This window comes from Miniopterus schreibersii, assembly GCF_964146895.1.
Source record: "Miniopterus schreibersii genome assembly, chromosome: 6".
NCBI lineage: Eukaryota > Metazoa > Chordata > Mammalia > Chiroptera > Miniopteridae > Miniopterus > Miniopterus schreibersii.
The window spans coordinates 73,214,883-73,231,337 of NC_138107.1; the positions used below are offsets into that span (position 1 = coordinate 73,214,883).

General features: G+C 43.7%; 1 protein-coding gene across 9 annotated transcripts in view; it reads right to left on the minus strand.

Annotated features, from left to right (window-relative positions):
• The window catches only part of MAP7 (microtubule associated protein 7), a gene marked incomplete at both ends in the record, with an annotated part of 135,445 nt that overhangs the window by 9,826 nt on the left and 109,164 nt on the right, over positions 1-16,455 (minus strand). For 6 of the 9 annotated variants that reach the window (XM_081140314.1, XM_081140317.1, XM_081140312.1 and 3 more), the window contains 10 exons: positions 416-518; positions 3,050-3,107; positions 3,201-3,251; positions 3,644-3,745; positions 4,401-4,572; positions 5,792-6,032; positions 7,948-8,231; positions 8,563-8,678; positions 10,999-11,126; positions 15,803-15,916. In XM_081140314.1, coding sequence (XP_080996440.1) covers positions 416-518; positions 3,050-3,107; positions 3,201-3,251; positions 3,644-3,745; positions 4,401-4,572; positions 5,792-6,032; positions 7,948-8,231; positions 8,563-8,678; positions 10,999-11,126; positions 15,803-15,916 — 1,369 coding nt within the window. Of the gene's footprint in view, positions 1-415; positions 519-3,049; positions 3,108-3,200; positions 3,252-3,643; positions 3,746-4,400; positions 4,573-5,791; positions 6,033-7,947; positions 8,232-8,562; positions 8,679-10,998; positions 11,166-15,802; positions 15,917-16,455 lie in introns of all 9 variants that reach the window. The other 3 variants (XM_081140313.1, XM_081140316.1, XM_081140310.1) reach the window with 1 other exon arrangement.

The following is a 16,455-nucleotide window of genomic DNA, read 5'->3' on the forward strand; positions in this document are numbered from 1 at the left end:
GTCATAAGAATTATTGATATCTAAATTGATTTTACTGTGGAACAAATACTGACTCACTAAATATTATAGCAAAAATACAGTTGTTATAGACCACTAATGGGTGTGCATATGGTCTAGATCACGCTATATATAGAGAGAGAGAAAGGTAAAATTATTTTTTGCAATTTTCTTTAATAGTCACACAAAACCTTCACCATCATATTTACAGACTCAAGAAAAAAAATATTTTCCCTTTCTCACAGTACAGAATTACTAGATCCACCAAAATTTAATGAACCTAGATAAACATAAATCCTAATATGAAAACTCTGAAATTCCATGAGGCCCAGGAAATTCTGGCGGGACTGGTGGTGTGAAAACAGGAGTGTCTGCTCCAGTGCATGCCAGTGAAAAAGGCCCCAGCTGCTTAACTCACCTGTCCACAGTCGCTTTTGATTGGTGTGAGGTAACCACATGTGGGCTGGCCGCCGGGTCTCCGTTGCCTGGAGAGTTCATCATACATGGAAGTGCAGATACCACTGGAAGGGGCAAAGAAGATGGAACAGAGGGTTATTACCACTCTCCTGTCAAACCTAAGCCCCAGGAGCTAGAACGCCTGATTCTGTCCTGCCTCTGCTGGTTATCAGCTGCGTGACCTTGGGCAAGTGACAAACTCTCCGTGCCTCAGTTTCCTCACAGATGGTACCTACCTCATAGGCTACTGTGAGAAGTAAATGTATTAACACATACAAAGTACTTAGAATGGTGCCCAGAACATTTTAAGGGTGAAAACCAGTGTTATTATTTTTGTTTGTACTAAGTTGACTCTGGACAAAAAGTATGTAATACTTAAAGGAAAACAATTGATGAAGATAGCAGTAAGCTGACTTGATCAGAACGTGGCTGAACATCTTTACTGAAGGATTTGTAACAAATCACCATGAAATAGCTTTAGTGATAAAAAATATTTTTTAAAACTCAGTTTAGTCCTAGTCACACTTGGAATGTCAGGGATTTCATGAGCTGTACTTAACTGTGGCACCTTGCTGTTCAACACTCAATGTCAGAGTCCAGCTTAAGCCAACAATATTGATGACTGACTCTAAAATTTGGGCCAGGGTTACTTAAAGTCTTATAAACCTTCATATAGGTCAAAGTTGCAGGGAAATCTGTGGCAGTTTATGGTTTTATTTGATGTGAGAATAGCTGAAATAATTCCAACGAAGTGTTATTTCAACAGCTGACACAAATTTGATAAAATGTCAGAGGTACAAAGAGACTGATAACTGAAGTAAAGAAGAGATTGATCATTTGAAAGCTGCCAACATTTGCAAAGCTGGAAACAGGCAGCTTCTGAGAAGACTTCTGATGGGTGTGTACACTCGCCTACCTGCCTGCCTGCCCTAGAATTCTCATTGGAGCACTGGTAACACCAGTCAGCCCTCAACCAGACGTGGGGCCAAGAGAGGAGAAATACCTGTTAGCCACATAATCTTGGGCCTCTTTTTAGTGATAACTCAAACCAATTTTTTGAGTATTGATAAATAATGGTATGGCAACTGACAAGTGTAACCTTCCCTCTTGCCTTTGGTTCTATCTCGGATTGAGGTACAAAGAATACTGAAAGAACTGATAGGAGAACAGCAGGGAGGGGAAAATAAAGAACAAGAAGCCAGGCCATGCACACACTGCAGCATCAGCCCCTCAAATAATCCTGAGCTGGTACAATTTACATCCTGATATGCTCATTCTGATGGCTCACTGGGTGCTATGCCTGCTGACAACCTACCCAGTACAACATTCTTGGAGACACCTGCTAAAAATGCAACGGGGTTAATATGCAACCACTAGGGCTACTCTCTAAACAAATACAATTAGGGCATCTTTAACAGAGCATGAAAACCTCACAATAAGCAATCATGACACAGAGAAACTAGGATAGTCTCTATTGAAATAAAAACAAATCCCACCATACAAATATTTTACATTTGAAAACCCCCAGAGCTGACAGAGAATGTTCTTTCACATAAATCATTTCATTTGATCTTTAATCTTTAAAAATAAACAGAAAAAGAAGCTGCGGTATCTGTGGTCCTTTCTTTTCATATTGATATTGCAGGTGAGGAAAGAGGAAGACTTGAGCGAGGAGGAGCTACCTACAACCACCTGTATGTACAGTCATGAAGACCACGTGGAATCACAGAAGGAACAGAATTAGCAGCTGGTTACTTGGACTCCAGCTGTGCAAACTGGGCCTGTCACTCATGTGAGTGCCCCTCGGAGGTAGGGACCTGCCTGTCTTGGTCACACTGAATCCTAGCACCTACAACAGGGCCCGGCACACAGCAGGTCTCTGAAAACGCTTGTTGACTCCAAGATAAAGCACCTTCTCTCTCACAAGGCTCAGTGGAAATTAAACAAGAAGATGCATGCAGGGTGTACCTGACACAAAAAGGGCATTTAGTAAATACTAACTAAACCCGAGTACTAAAACACTAAGGTTATTTTTACTTAAACCAACTCTGGTTTAAAATCACCAAGAAATTAATAATCACTGCCTACAGAATATAAACAACTTTCTAATGAAATTTCAACAGATTTTAAATTTTAACTCTATTCTGAAGTCAGAACTGAAAGAAATAACATTTAAATCCTTTTTTGAGAACTGCCATAAGTACAAGTTGTCAAAATATGTACATTAAAATGAAAGTTAATTTTGTAAATGCAAAGAAAAATTTTAATTTTGTGTGTACACATGTATATGGAATATTTCTCTATAGCCATATATAGATATTTACAAATATATATACACACACACAGATACATATAAGAATAAAATGATTTAAGATATTAGGCACTCCACTTGTGTATAAACAAATGTGAAAAAAATCTTCCAGAAATGCCAGAGAGAGTTTTACACAGGGGAAAACCTGTGGACTAGATGATACACACCTAACTTCTGTGAGTCAATCATATCTTTTTGTTTTTGTAATCAATCGATGAATATCTTAATCTCTAGAAAGTCAATTAAAAAATTCTATATTTGAATTGAGTTCTCTGAAATAAATACCTGTTTCTCCAGTGAGAGCTCCCTTGGCTATATCTCCATTTCTTTGATCAACAGTTTTCTACCAAAGAAAAAAAGGTAAAAGACTTAGTTACAAGTGAAGTAAAGAAAAATAAAAGCCATTAAGAATGGCTAACAATGGCCATCTCAATACCTTATCTGTAGCTTCTGTTCTCCTGGTTCTTTTCATAATCTCCTCAAGTCGCTATTGGAAGGGAAGAATTGAACGAACAGATCAGATATAGGAAAAAGCTGGCGTGGCACAATTTCCTGACTAAGCAAACAGCAGGTGATTCAAACATGTCTGTTATTTTGGGAAAATATAATACCCACGGCTCTGTCTTAACTGTAGTTATTCCAAAAAGTTAGAACTGCCTTAAAAAGCCCATGGGTTGGAAGTAACCTTTTGGTGAAGGTTGAAATGTAGTGATATCTTTGGAGGAGATTATCAATACCGAGAGCTACTTTAGTTTATCTGGAATGGGCAGAGCAGTTGGCTTTCTGAAGGCAATGAGCTAGTCTCTTGGTCTTTAGACGGCTTCGGGTCTAGAGAGAATCGGAACAGTTTGTCGGGGCCTCTGGGTCAGACACCGCTACCTTCTTCCTCTCCAGGCGCTCCTGCTCTTCTCTCTGGAAGTGCTTCTCCCGCTCCTGCCGGGCCCTCTCTGCTTCTTCGCGAACACGAGCTTCTTCTTCTTTCTGAAAACGAGAGGTTGGCATGTGCTTCGTGCAGGCTGGCGGGCCTGCTGCCCCGATCCCAGCGCGCCCGGGTGGAGGCCAGCGGTGGAGAGCATGGGGAAACGGGCCATTCTAGGGACCCGCTGCCCATCTTCCTCGCTCACCGCAGATGACCCCTACCGTCCGAGCCAAGGGCAGCCCCGAGCTCCGCAGGGGCGCCCGGGGGCCCTGCCTGTTTCTGCAGCAGCTCCAATGGGACCCCGCCTGTTTCTGCTGCCTCCACCAGGGCCCACCTGTTTCTGCGGCCGCTCCATCGGGGCCCACCTGTTTCTGCGGCCGCTCCATCGGGGCCCACCTGTTTCTGCAGCCTCCATTGGGCCCCACCTGTTTCTGCAGCGGCTCCATCGGGGCCCACCTGTTTCTGCAGCCTCCATCGGGGCCCACCTGTTTCTGCGGCCTCCATCGGGGCCCACCTGTTTCTGCGGCCTCCATCGGGGCCCACCTGTTTCTGCGGCCTCCATCGGGGCCCGCCTGTTTCTGCGGCCTCCATCGGGGCCCGCCTGTTTCTGCGGCCTCCATCGGGGCCCGCCTGTTTCTGCGGCCTCCATCGGGGCCCGCCTGTTTCTGCGGCCTCCATCGGGGCCCGCCTGTTTCTGCGGCCTCCATCGGGGCCCACCTGTTTCTGCAGCCGCTCCACCTCCTCGCGCTCCCGCCGTGCCCGCTCCTCAGCCTGGCGCCGCAGCTGCTCTTCCCGCTCCCGGGCCTGCTCTGCCTCCAGCCGCCGGGATTCTTCCTCCCTCCGACTTCTCTCTTCTGCCACCTTTTGAGCCAATTCCTCCCTCTTCTGTCTGGAGAAAGAGAGCGAAACAAAGATACGTGAGAAGACCTCAGGGACAGAGGCGCAGGTCGTGGGTACCGCCTGGGCAGTTTGTCCGGGGTCTGGCTGAAAGGTCTCCGCTGGACAAATTCCATGCCCTTCGGGGACAAACTGTGAAGCCGCCTTCCACTCCTCCCCCTCACCTCCCAGGCTCCTGTCGCCTTGTGACAATGTAACTGTTTCTGTCTGGGAGAGAGCTTGTTTTGGAAAAGAATCTGCAATTTAACTGTCTTCAAGGGCTGTCAATAAGCAAAGGTCGCGATGTTCTGGCACAGGACAGGAGGAGCACGGCCAGGCCCGGTCAGTCCCTGCTGGGACCGACCTCCAAGATGACCCACCCTCCCCAGGGTGCAGTTCCCGATTTGAGGAGCAATTATGTTGCCATTAGCCTTATTAGCCCCAGGAGGAGCCCAAGCAAGCAGACAGGCCCTGGCAATACTGCCTGGCACACAATCCCGGGCACTTAACTACTCTGAGAGGCCTCCTATCTGGAGGAAGGAAGGAAACAGAACCTTTCCTATTCCGCTTTAAAACAACCATTAGAAAGTGAGGAAACATGGAGATTAGAAGTGTGTTAGGGCCCGGGTGGGCGTGGCTCAGCGGCTGAGCGTCAACCTAGGATCCAGGTGATCGGGGTTCGATTCCCGGTCAGGGCACATGCCCGGGTTGCAGGCTCGATCAATGACTCTCATCATTGATGTTTCTATCTCTCTCTCTCTCCCCCTCCTTTCCTCTCTCTGAAATCAATAAAGATATATTTAAAAAAGAAAAAAAGAAGTGTGTTAGGTAAAAACCCCCAGCCTGTACAACTGTACCTCGACAGTAGTTATAATTATGTAAATATGTGTGTATATATTTATGTTTGTACACGTTACTGCACACTGGAGACTGGAAAAGGGTTATTCAAAATCTACACGATTACTGAAAACTCGTAAGATTATAGATTTTTTTCTTTAAATCTTTCTCCATTAATGTTGTATTGTCATTATAATAAGAAAACGTGATTTTAAAAAAATCACTCAGTGGTCACAGGAACACCAAATAAGAGTAATTTGGAAACAATCAGTCCCATTCACCTTTCTCGCGGCTACTACCTCTCCTCTCTCAGACTGAAGGCCGAATCCAAGGCAGCATGACACCACTTGGCAATGTCACCCCTTTACCTTTACTTAGCGACGTGGCTCCTTTACCTTTCGAGCTCCTCCCGCTCCCTCTTCTCCCTCTCCTCCTTCTCCCGCTGCTCTCGCGCCAGCCGCCTCTTCTCAGCCAGCAGCCTCGTGGCCTCTTCGGGGTCGGTGGTGCCTGCCGAGGTCTTAGGAGAAGCACTGGCAGTCACAGTGGATGACGGCACTGGGACTGGCATTGGGACCGGCGCTGGGACTGGGACTGGGACTGAGGCTGGGACTGGAGCTGGGGCTGGGGCTGGAGCAGCTGCAGAAATAGGTACAAGGAGAAAACCAATTGGAAACAAAACCCAAAAAACAAAACAAAAACTAGCATTCCCCACACCCCAGGCCTAGAATTCATCATTATAAAAGAAAAGGGAATGTTTATTACTGTGTGTTCTCACGGTTTCACTGTATTCTGTCTGTAACCAAGCAACAGATAACAGGAAGCTGCATGTGTAAGCGAGACATCCAACAAAGCTGACGCTTTTCAACAAGTCTTATTTTTATACAAGTTAAATCAGTTAAGAACATATGTCAAATGTGTACTGAGCACAGAGCCTCACGTTAGGTTCTGTGGGAAGTTATACCCTGAACAAAAAGAAGGTGAGATCTTCCAGTTGCCTTTGATCAGAATGTAAAAATCCTTCTCTTTGGTGACTTCATTGCTTGAGGGCTAAAGCTGACCATCCTTAGTGTCCATGCCACGAGTCCAGACTCAGGGTGGGAAGATGACACCCAATGAAGACATCCCTTTTGTCTACCCGAAGCTGTGTCCCGGGTCTGAGGTGGCAGGAGCCAAGGTCCACTTCAGGAGCTGGCACTTGTACACCTTATACATCTCCGGTCTCCACAGTCCTGATGCCAAGATGCAGGATGGGAGCAAAAGTTCTCCGACCTTACTCCGATTCACGAAAATGGCCTAGAGAGCTGGCCCAGCAGGGAGCGCCACACAACGGCACCACAGCCAGGTGCGATCTCTGGCACCTGACCATTCCAGACCCTCTTGTCAAGATTTACATTTCTCCTTCCGCTCCCACAGATTTTTCTTTATGCTCAGGATGCTCTTTGGCCTCTCTCCTCCTCTCCTTTGCATGCAGACAAACATTGGGCTCCTCCGTTCTCTAACAACCCCATTTGTTTTGAGTCATCAGTTCTTTCTTTGCCCCTACCCTCTATCTTCAAATTAAGTCTTAAGGAGAAAACTTTTGAACAAACACAATTTTCAACAAGAAACACTGAATTCCTAGTTCCCGGTGATTTCAAACTTCTAAATAACATTTGGTTAGCTGGGAAGAGATGAGATCCACTGGGTCTTCTGGAAAAAGTTCTGACCTCTGTCTAGCACATAGGCTAAGCCAGTGGTCCTTTGACCCCAGGATGCACGGGAATAGGGTGATAACTGGCCACTCTGTATTTTATCTGTCAATCCTGCACAGGAGTTGCCTGGAGAGCTCAGTATCTTTCCGAGTCCTTGGACCCACCATATATTCTGATTCAGTAGGTTTGGTGGTTTAAAAATATTTGCACAAATTCTTTGACAATTCTCCCTTTAAACGGTAGAGACGAATCCCTTCCACTTGAGTGTGAGTTGAACCTAGGGACTTCCTTCCAATGAACAGAATATGAGAGAAATTGTGACTTGCGTGTCTTCTAAGACTAGGCATAAAAGATACTGCAGATTCCTCCTGGTTCTCTCTCTTAGATCACTCACTCTGGGCGAAGCCAGCAGAGCAAGCAGACAGAATGTGAGGACACCAAGCAGCCCTATGGAGAGGTTCACATGTCATGCAACTGAGGCCACCTGCCAACAGCCATGTGCATGAGCCATCCTCCAACAACCCAGCTAGGCTGCTCCCAAATTCCTGATCCGAGATGCTGTGATATAATAACTGCTTGTTGTTGTTTCAAGCTGCAGAGTTTTAGGATAATTTGTAAAACAGCAATAGATAATACAAGTGATTCTGATACAAGTGCTCTGAACACAACTGAGTTAATAATATGCTATAGCTCCAACAGTAAGTTTTTTGGATATACAATTCTACTTTCTTTATATGTAAGAAGAGGTCCCAAAATTAGCCTCAGAATAGAATTTCCAATTCCCCAATAAGGGGGGGGGGAGGGAAAAATGAAGAGAGTGGAAGCAACCCACATTCCATCACAAGTCAGCTGATTCTTACCAGAGGCAGCCTCAGGTTCACCAGGTGTCCCCTCTTCAACTGTGGTTTCTTCTACCTTCACTAAAGGTGCTCTGCCCTTTAGTGGGGGTTCATTGGCAACTATCTGAGGTTCCTTCTCGGGGTCTTTTCTCTCAGGTTCCACTCTGACTTCTTTCTTGACAGGGCGGATGTTGCCAGGGGATGGGGGCCGGATCTGAGCAGGGGTAGCTTTGACTGATCCGGGAGGCAAGGAAGATGTAGGTCTGGGTGTGCCAGGCAAATGAGGAAGGGACTTGGATGGGAGCCTGGGAAACACACACACAGCATAAAGAGAAGGGAACATGTCAGAACAGGCTTGCCAGAATCTTCTTTCCCTGAGCCCCTTGCCATGCAATAGTCTCAGAACACCAATATGGAAAAAAAATGAAGGTACTATTTGTCTATTTGTCTTTTATGTGACAAATGCAGAAACATTCACTTTAATGACCCATTCCAGTTTTCTGTTTTCTTTAAGGAAAAATGTTACTCCCTAAGTTAAGGCCAAATCGTGTAGGAGGAATAGCTTCCTTTTAGAGGACAGAGGCTACTACTTCTCCAGCATGAAGCCACCCAGCCAGCCTCTTATATATAACTTACCACAGTCGGGGGGAAGCTGGTGATCTGGCTTTGGGATGAGATGGAGACAAAGCCCTTCGGATGCCGGGTATGCGGTGGAAGGGTACGTTTTCCCTCTCCCTCTCTCTTTTATGGCCCTAGTTCAGAGAAACACCATAATTAGATTTTTCCTATGTGTTGGACAACCCCATTCAGGGTGTTCAACAATGGAGCTGCAATACATCAAATGACTTTTTAGATATTTCTAACCTTCCTTATGTATCTCCCTTCCATCCCAACAGAAGGCCCACATTAGTTTTAAACCAAACCATTATACTAAATTTACACAATGTGACACTAATAAAAAGGTTCTGGATGTGTGATTTGGAATTATATTTGTAAGAAAAAAATACACTTATACTTTTAAAAAGTACCTATACTTTGTGTCTAAAATTACTGGGAGCAAAATCTCTCATAATCTGGCTTAGCCTACACAAATGTCAAAATACTTCCAGCTTTTTCTCCACAATTTTTAATTAAAACACACCTTTATATCTTTAAGTTCTTTAGCACTTTTCTGGAATGTACTGTAGCTCAGAACCCTCCCCATTTTCTTAAAATTTACATGTCAGCTATATCAGACTTTAATTCATTTTTTCTCTTTATATTGATGCTATACTAACAAGTTCTTCCTCACCTACTATCCTGCTTTTAAAGGAAAAGTCAGGTTCAAGGTGAGAAATTTTAGCTATTTTTAGTCTTTTTAACTAGGGATGAAATTGTAATCTGAGAGTGGGCCAAAACATCAGCCCTCCTCTGACTGCCAACCAGGAATTCAGGCAGAGAGATGACACCTTTCCTAAACTGAAATGGGCAAAGGGAAACCCAGAGAAGTGTTCTAAACAGTCTAAAGTTAATAGGGTATAGAAGACTCATTTTCAGTATCTGAGACTCGTCAACAAGTGTTCTGGGATGGAAATGGATGCTTGCTGGAGGCACCTGTGAGCACCTGGCAGTCCTTCACCCTGTGGGACCCTTTCAGGAAAGCAGACTGCGAGTGCGCAAGGAAAGGGGTGGCATATGGTCTAGTCTCAGGGCAGTAAGTTGGCAGTGTACCTTCTCCTCTCTCCGTTTTTAGCCTGGTTCAAGCATCAACTCCTGTCTTCCTCCCCTTTTCGTTCCCTTCACTGCCCCTTCAAATTGCTTCTCTCCATTTTCCTTAGTAGCATCCTAGCTGATGGGCTGGGCAATCTGGTGGGGGGGGGGGTGCATCTAAGTGTCAAATAATACTCAGTGTCTTCCGGAATAAGACAGATGCGGAGTGGGGTCATAAGATGCATGGCACCTCTATAACACTGGAGGCTGCATCACCACTCTGTCCCCCATCTCTGGTCTCAGAAGGTGGGAGGTGGGGCCTCGGAGACCCACTGCAGTCCTTGGGTAGCAGAAGCAGCAGCCACCATATGGGACCCTCCTGGCAGGTGTGCAGGGTGGTAATTACGCCTCTGGTGGGTCAGTCCCTGGAGAGGAAGGCTCAGGGCTCTTCAAAAGGGAGGCAGGGGTTAAACATTTCAAGTAGTTTTTTTCCCTTTTACTCAAAACATTTTTATTTGTCTTCAGTCAGACCAAGGAGAGATCTGAATGGAAAAATAAGGAAGGTTGATTTGTGATGTAGAGGGTTTGGGGATGAATTTCATCATCTGTATCTTGATAAGACATATCAGGGAATAAACATACATATACAAGTGTATAATATTCAGATCGTCTTCTTTTCTTAAAAAGTAGCACTGAACCAATTTTTTCTTTCCTAAAACTGACCTCCTTTTAAATCACCTTAAAGGGGTAGGGGGAACAGGGGGAAAGCAGTTTGGAAAAATGCTCAGTACTTGAGATAATACCCTCTCACGCAGATAGGTGTTTTTACCCTTTCATTGATCTTGTATCCAGTCACTTGTTTGGGTACCACAAAGGCCAAGGTGCTACTGATTCTCATCCTGATCTGAGTAAATAACCAGAGATCCGTACAATAATCTTGCTCGTTAACACTTTCCACAAGGCTAAGGTGGAGCTCTTGCAGTAAGCTGCTCACATCACTTGTCTGGACAACTTATCAGCAAGACAAAGACTTTGATTTTACAATTGATTAGGTTTAGAGTACAAATAACTGCCAAGAGAAACAATACTGACAGACAGTCCAAGGTAGCACTGTCCAATAGAATCTTTTGTGATGACAGGAATGTTCTAAGTTTATGATGTCCAATAGGATAGCCGCTAGCCACACTTGGCTATCTGGATTTAGATCTACACTGAACTTAGATTAAAATGAAATAAAATTAAAAATTAAATTCAGTCTCACAAAACATATTTCAAGTGCTCAATAGTAGCCATTTGAATTTAGTTCTAAATGAAAGAAAATGAAAATCGAGAAGGAAACTGCCCGACCGGTCTGGCTCAGTGGCTGAGGCCTGACCTACTCACCGCTGTGCCGGGCCCGGTCCTCCTCCGCGCAGAGCCGCTGGGCGGTGTCACTGAGAATTTCGTGCGATCCATTGGATTTCTAGAGTGTGCAGCTTTGTAGGGCATGATGTTGATGGGGCTGCAAGATGCTGCACGAGGACAAATGGGGGTAACTAGGGTGCAGGTGACTGTTTTACACGCAAGAGTGCCAGAGGAGCAGTTGAAGGAGAGCCAAAAGCAGGTTCAGGAAAAAGAGCAAAGCGGAGACAGAGAGAAAAGCAGGGAGAAGGTGTTATTACCTACAGGAGTCCAGAACCTCATTCTCAACTCTCCTCACAGTCCTGTCAGCTGCAGGGTGTCCAAGAGGAAGGCATGTCCAAATGAAACATCTGGAACGTACAAGCTCGTTGGCTACTTAAATACTGATTGAAGATGCAGATGTAATCCAGTAACTATGGAAAGCGGTGGCCTTATGTTCCTATAAACTGATGGTTCTGGTAAAATGCTACATCAGTGGTAGATAATTTTTATATAAAGACTGCTTTATAATCACATTTTTCCCTAATTAGCTTTACGACTGAACAAAAGGTGCAAAGACAGGAAGCGAGCAAGCAAGCAACTATTTCAGGAGTAAAGTTCAACAGCCAGGGGGGAAAAACGCACAAACGACAACAGAAGTTTTCAAATGATAAATAACCAAGTCTTACCGGGTGTTAAGACTTGTTACAAGGATAACTAATAATTTCTAGAAAGAATTCTGTAAATGTTTTATCTGTTTAAAGGCAAATCAAATGCATGCTTCTGGGTTTTCCCAAAAGCCAAAGCATCAAGGTCCAGAGCAAGCAGCAGCAGAACGTATGGGGACACAGGATGTGATCATTTAAAATGGTGAACAGGAAACAAAGATGTTGGAATTGCCAAAAATAAAGTGGAATCATGAATAGCTTTTAGTTTTACTCAAGATGGAACATTTTTTGAAAGACCACAAAGTTTCTGACCGTTCACCTTCAAGGGAATACCGTCATTAACCAAGTGATTCTGAGCAATGATGGTTTAAAGACATTCATTCTTACAACAAATACTGCAGAGGCATCTAAGGCGTGGGTACTAAGGCTCCAAGGCCCATTTCCAGATTTCATCCAGAAATCTTGTTCTCCAGCAAAAAATAGGACAGTTAAACATGAGTACCGAGGAGAATCATGTAAATGATGCAACCAACTCCAGCCATAGCAGCAACCCTTTAAAGAGATCATTATGTCAGCTGAATATAACAGTGTTAATAAATTAAAAACTCGAAAGTTTACAGGACAAATCTGGGATAATCTTAATTTCAGAATTAGAGATTAAAGATATCTGTTATTTTGGTTTAATCTATAGATAGAAAGTTGACCAGACTGAATCTTTATTCACATGCTCCCTTTCATCAGCTGCCTGGCAGGATCTTCTGGTTGTCAACGGTTAAGGCAGTCGATAGGCTGGAAACTGTATTTTCTTTTCAAATCATCTGAAAACAGAACTCTACTTCTTCAGGATAAACAAAACATTTTGCATTCCCTCAGTTCTCCTGAACAGAATATGTGTGTCTTGCTTGGGAGCTGACACAGACCTCCTTTTCAGACCTTAGTAGTGAGGGAAGATTCCTTTGTATCCTGAGAAAGGAAGACCTTCTCTCATTTGGCGTGTTGTGATCACAGGGGAAATAATTTGAAAATAATCTTTTCTCAAGTGCCACAGCAAAGCATTTGCATTTCCTAGACAAGGAAAGAGCTCATTAATGCCAAATTCTTCCAAGCCCATCAAATATATTTAGAAAATATCCTGACACTTCTGTGGGATTAATGACCATGAGAGGTGCACACTGCCCAGAGCACAACCAGAGGCCGTTAACCTTGCTGGGGGATCAAGAAACTCTAGACAACAGCCCTGCTCCGAGGCCATGGGTCTGACACTGAAAAAGGAAAAAAGCACAGAAATATGATTTCTTTTTCCTCTAGTGAAAAACAGTAAGTTCAGGGGGTATCTGTTGGGCATTTCTGAGACCATCCTGGACGTAAGCCAATCTCATCATGCCTCTGGTTCATTCCTGATTACGGTGCCGAGGCAACACTAATAAAAGGATGAAACTATCTTATACCTATCAGGGTAGTCTATACTAAAATCCTCAAATTTAATTGTTCAAGGAACATTGCCTGGCTAAAATAAACACTATAAATTCCTCTAAAGGATATTACATTTCATGAGCTTCATTGTTGTTCTGAACAGCAACTACTGAAAAACCTGAAAGCTTTAAGTCCATTTTTCTAATATTCTTGCCCTTCTGAAGAAATAGAGCAGTATATATAGTTGGTTTTGTTTCCCCTCAAATGCTGTCCTTCAGTCAAAGCAGATGTATTAAACATGAAAATTCTTGTATGGAAATGTCTTTGAGAAAGTCTTCCACAATATCTGATTTCCTCTATTCTTGGTAGCAAGTGTGCATTAATTCAATTCATTCAAGATTTTCTATATGAAATAATGGGTGCAGAGAAAAGACACTGCAGTTCAAGTGGCTGGAGTGTGGCATAGAGAATAGAAAAATTACATAATAGAATAATAATATTAACATTTATTGAGTTCCTACTATGTGCATCACTATTCTAAGCATTTTACATGTATTAAGTCATTTAATCCTGAGTTCTAATGATCACATGTATTTTAAATATATTTTTAAAAATGGGCATGGAAAAGTCAATCCAAAGTAGTAGGCACAAATGAGACTCTGATTTCCAATTCTCAACTGTTCCTATTGCTTTTCTGGAAGTTTGCAATCACTGAACATCTTAGGGATGACTGTTTTGATCTGCTATTAGAACCCTAGCTCTGGATGTAGGTCATCCTCTTGCCAATGGCAATTGGATATAAGATGAACTCAAGGGACAACACTAAAATGGGAAGACAAGAAAGAAAAATCAACGAGGAGATGGAAAAAGTGTTTTTGATAAGATAAATGGAAGAGATGTTTACATATATAATTTCAAATGGAAAAATTTAAAAACCAACAGTTTTGGTTCATTAGACATAAGCTGTATCAAGGCAATAACAGGTAACAATGATCTAAGGAATGTATTAATAAAACAGGTCACCCAAGGAAACACTATGCATTGCCTCACTCTAAAGTTAATTAAAGAAATGTATCCATTTGTGACAAGGAGAATGGAAAAGTTGTAAAGAAGAGCCAGTTAGGAGGTAAAAGGCACCTGATTGAGCATAACAATGAAGAAGGAAGGTGGGAAGATGGGCGGGTAGAATGGGTGGAAAATGAGGACATGGTGTTGGAAAAGACTAGAGGAAGAGTGAAAGAATTGACAAAAGTTAGTGATGACAGAAATAGCAAAGAAAGGCAATTTTCTAGCTGTGAGGCAGTCCTTTTAAGTATGAAAACATACAATATGGAGATTCATAAGCATGACAGCCATAAGCTATTACCTAGATCCTACGATACAGAACTGAAAAGCAGTTTTAGAGGTTCTTCAATTAGCTGGACATAAAGAAAAACTTCCATGACTTGTATAAAACTATGCAGTTCATAGGCATAAAAAATAAACTATCTTGAAATAAGCTGTACTTTTTTCTCCAGAAAAATCAGATGCAACATGACAGCTGACAAGACTTACTCTACAGAAAACAGAACATTGTGGTCCAGCTAGTTGAAGGCACAACTGTACACAGCATCACATAGGGTGCCAAGGATGGAGGGTAAACTCTTTCAAGGTCTAGTCCACTGATTTTCTAAGTGGCTCTGGTAAGTCACTTTGCCCCGAGGTTCCACAGGCAGGTGGTGGGAACGCTGAATGTGCTTTCTTGACTACCTCCCAGGGATACTGTGAGAAGCAGTGTTGATATTAGGTCATTGTGCACCGCAGATGAAAGACATCATAAAACTAAGAATTGTTATTTGTAAAGAGGGCTAGTGAACATGAAGAGGCTTGCAGAGGCAACGTGTTTTTTAAAGGGAACTTTGTGAAGAGGCTACGCAATTTCTTAAGTGCCAAAAATGAGGACCAGTAGACTGGTTATATCCACATACCAGTTGTGTCCAAAGATATCTGGGAAAATCCAAATCAACTCACCATGAGATGTTGCCAAAAGCTTAATATGTATCTTTCTTTCCAGTTACATACTTTAAATTAATTGGCTCATTCAAGCACATTTTGCATTTCAAAAAAATAGAGGAGTCATAACTAATTATAATAACCAGTACTTGGCACATTTTACATACTGTATTTTCAAATTATGTAACCAATAAGAACACTATAATTAGCCATCTCCACAAGCCTTAGAGTTTTGGAAGGGTAGTCTCCCGAGATGAAGTATAAAAGACTGGCACAGGGAGGGTAAGTAGGAGCCTACAGCCACATTATGAAACTCTGTGCTTCAACTGGCTTGTGCTTCGATTTTATCCCCAAGTCCACATATTAGTATATTAAATTATTTCTGCCTCTGATCATCTGCTTAGATGCAGGGACAGAAAGAAAGGTAGGGAAAGGACAAGTCTTTCTGGGAATGCTACGAACAGATAAGTATCTGAAGCCTCTGACCACAGGGAGCGGCATCCTTTGTCTGCCTGGCATCTGGTGTCCAGATAAGAGGCTATGATGGACACTAAGAGAAAACAATGCCAGGGGCATGAAACCAACACCAACAGACACATTTCCAGAGCCATTCCACCCGGAGCAGAGAGAAGCACAGTGGGGAAAACAGAGATGTGGTTAGATGCTGGAGGCTCAGAGATGCTTCAAAAGGAGGACTTTCCGGCCCCATGAAAGTTGCACCTGGACAGTTTTACCTGTATCTCCAGACAAGGCAGCTGTGCTTTTACTTCTGGCCAGGAACGAGTGTGTGGGCGTCAGCAGTCTGCTAACAACGCTGCTCTCCCAGGGGCTGAGCTGCAGGCGGCGAGCTAAACGTCACCACATAAGCAAGATGTTAGAGGCATTCTTTCCAGGGCCAAGAGGGTGCAGAGCTTCACACCCATCGCTCCCACACGCCGGGCCTTCGAGAGAGGCCAGGCTCTCGGTCGAGGACAGCTGAAGAGTCAGGGCGACAGGAACCCTGCCCCAAGGAGCAGCTATGGTATAGCACTGCCTTTCTGCAAATGCCAGTTTGGCGGCAGGCTATCTGTATTAGTTTTATGGATGCAGAGTTTGCTAACCACCCTCCTTTAGCAGTCAACAGGTAACACAACAGAAATGCTATTTCCACTACACGTTTGGTGTGTATCACTGACTCCAGTCATACTTATCTGCGGTCTGCCCTCGTCGGGATGGCAGTGGACTGGTGGCACACACCTCAGCCAAGGGGCTTCCTAAGCACCCTGAATAATCAACTCCACCAGGGTCTATGGCAGCTTAGTGCAAGCCTGGATTTATAAGTAAATAAAGACAGAAAGGGTCTCCACTACATTTTGACAGATCCCCATGAATTGTTACTTGGGCCATT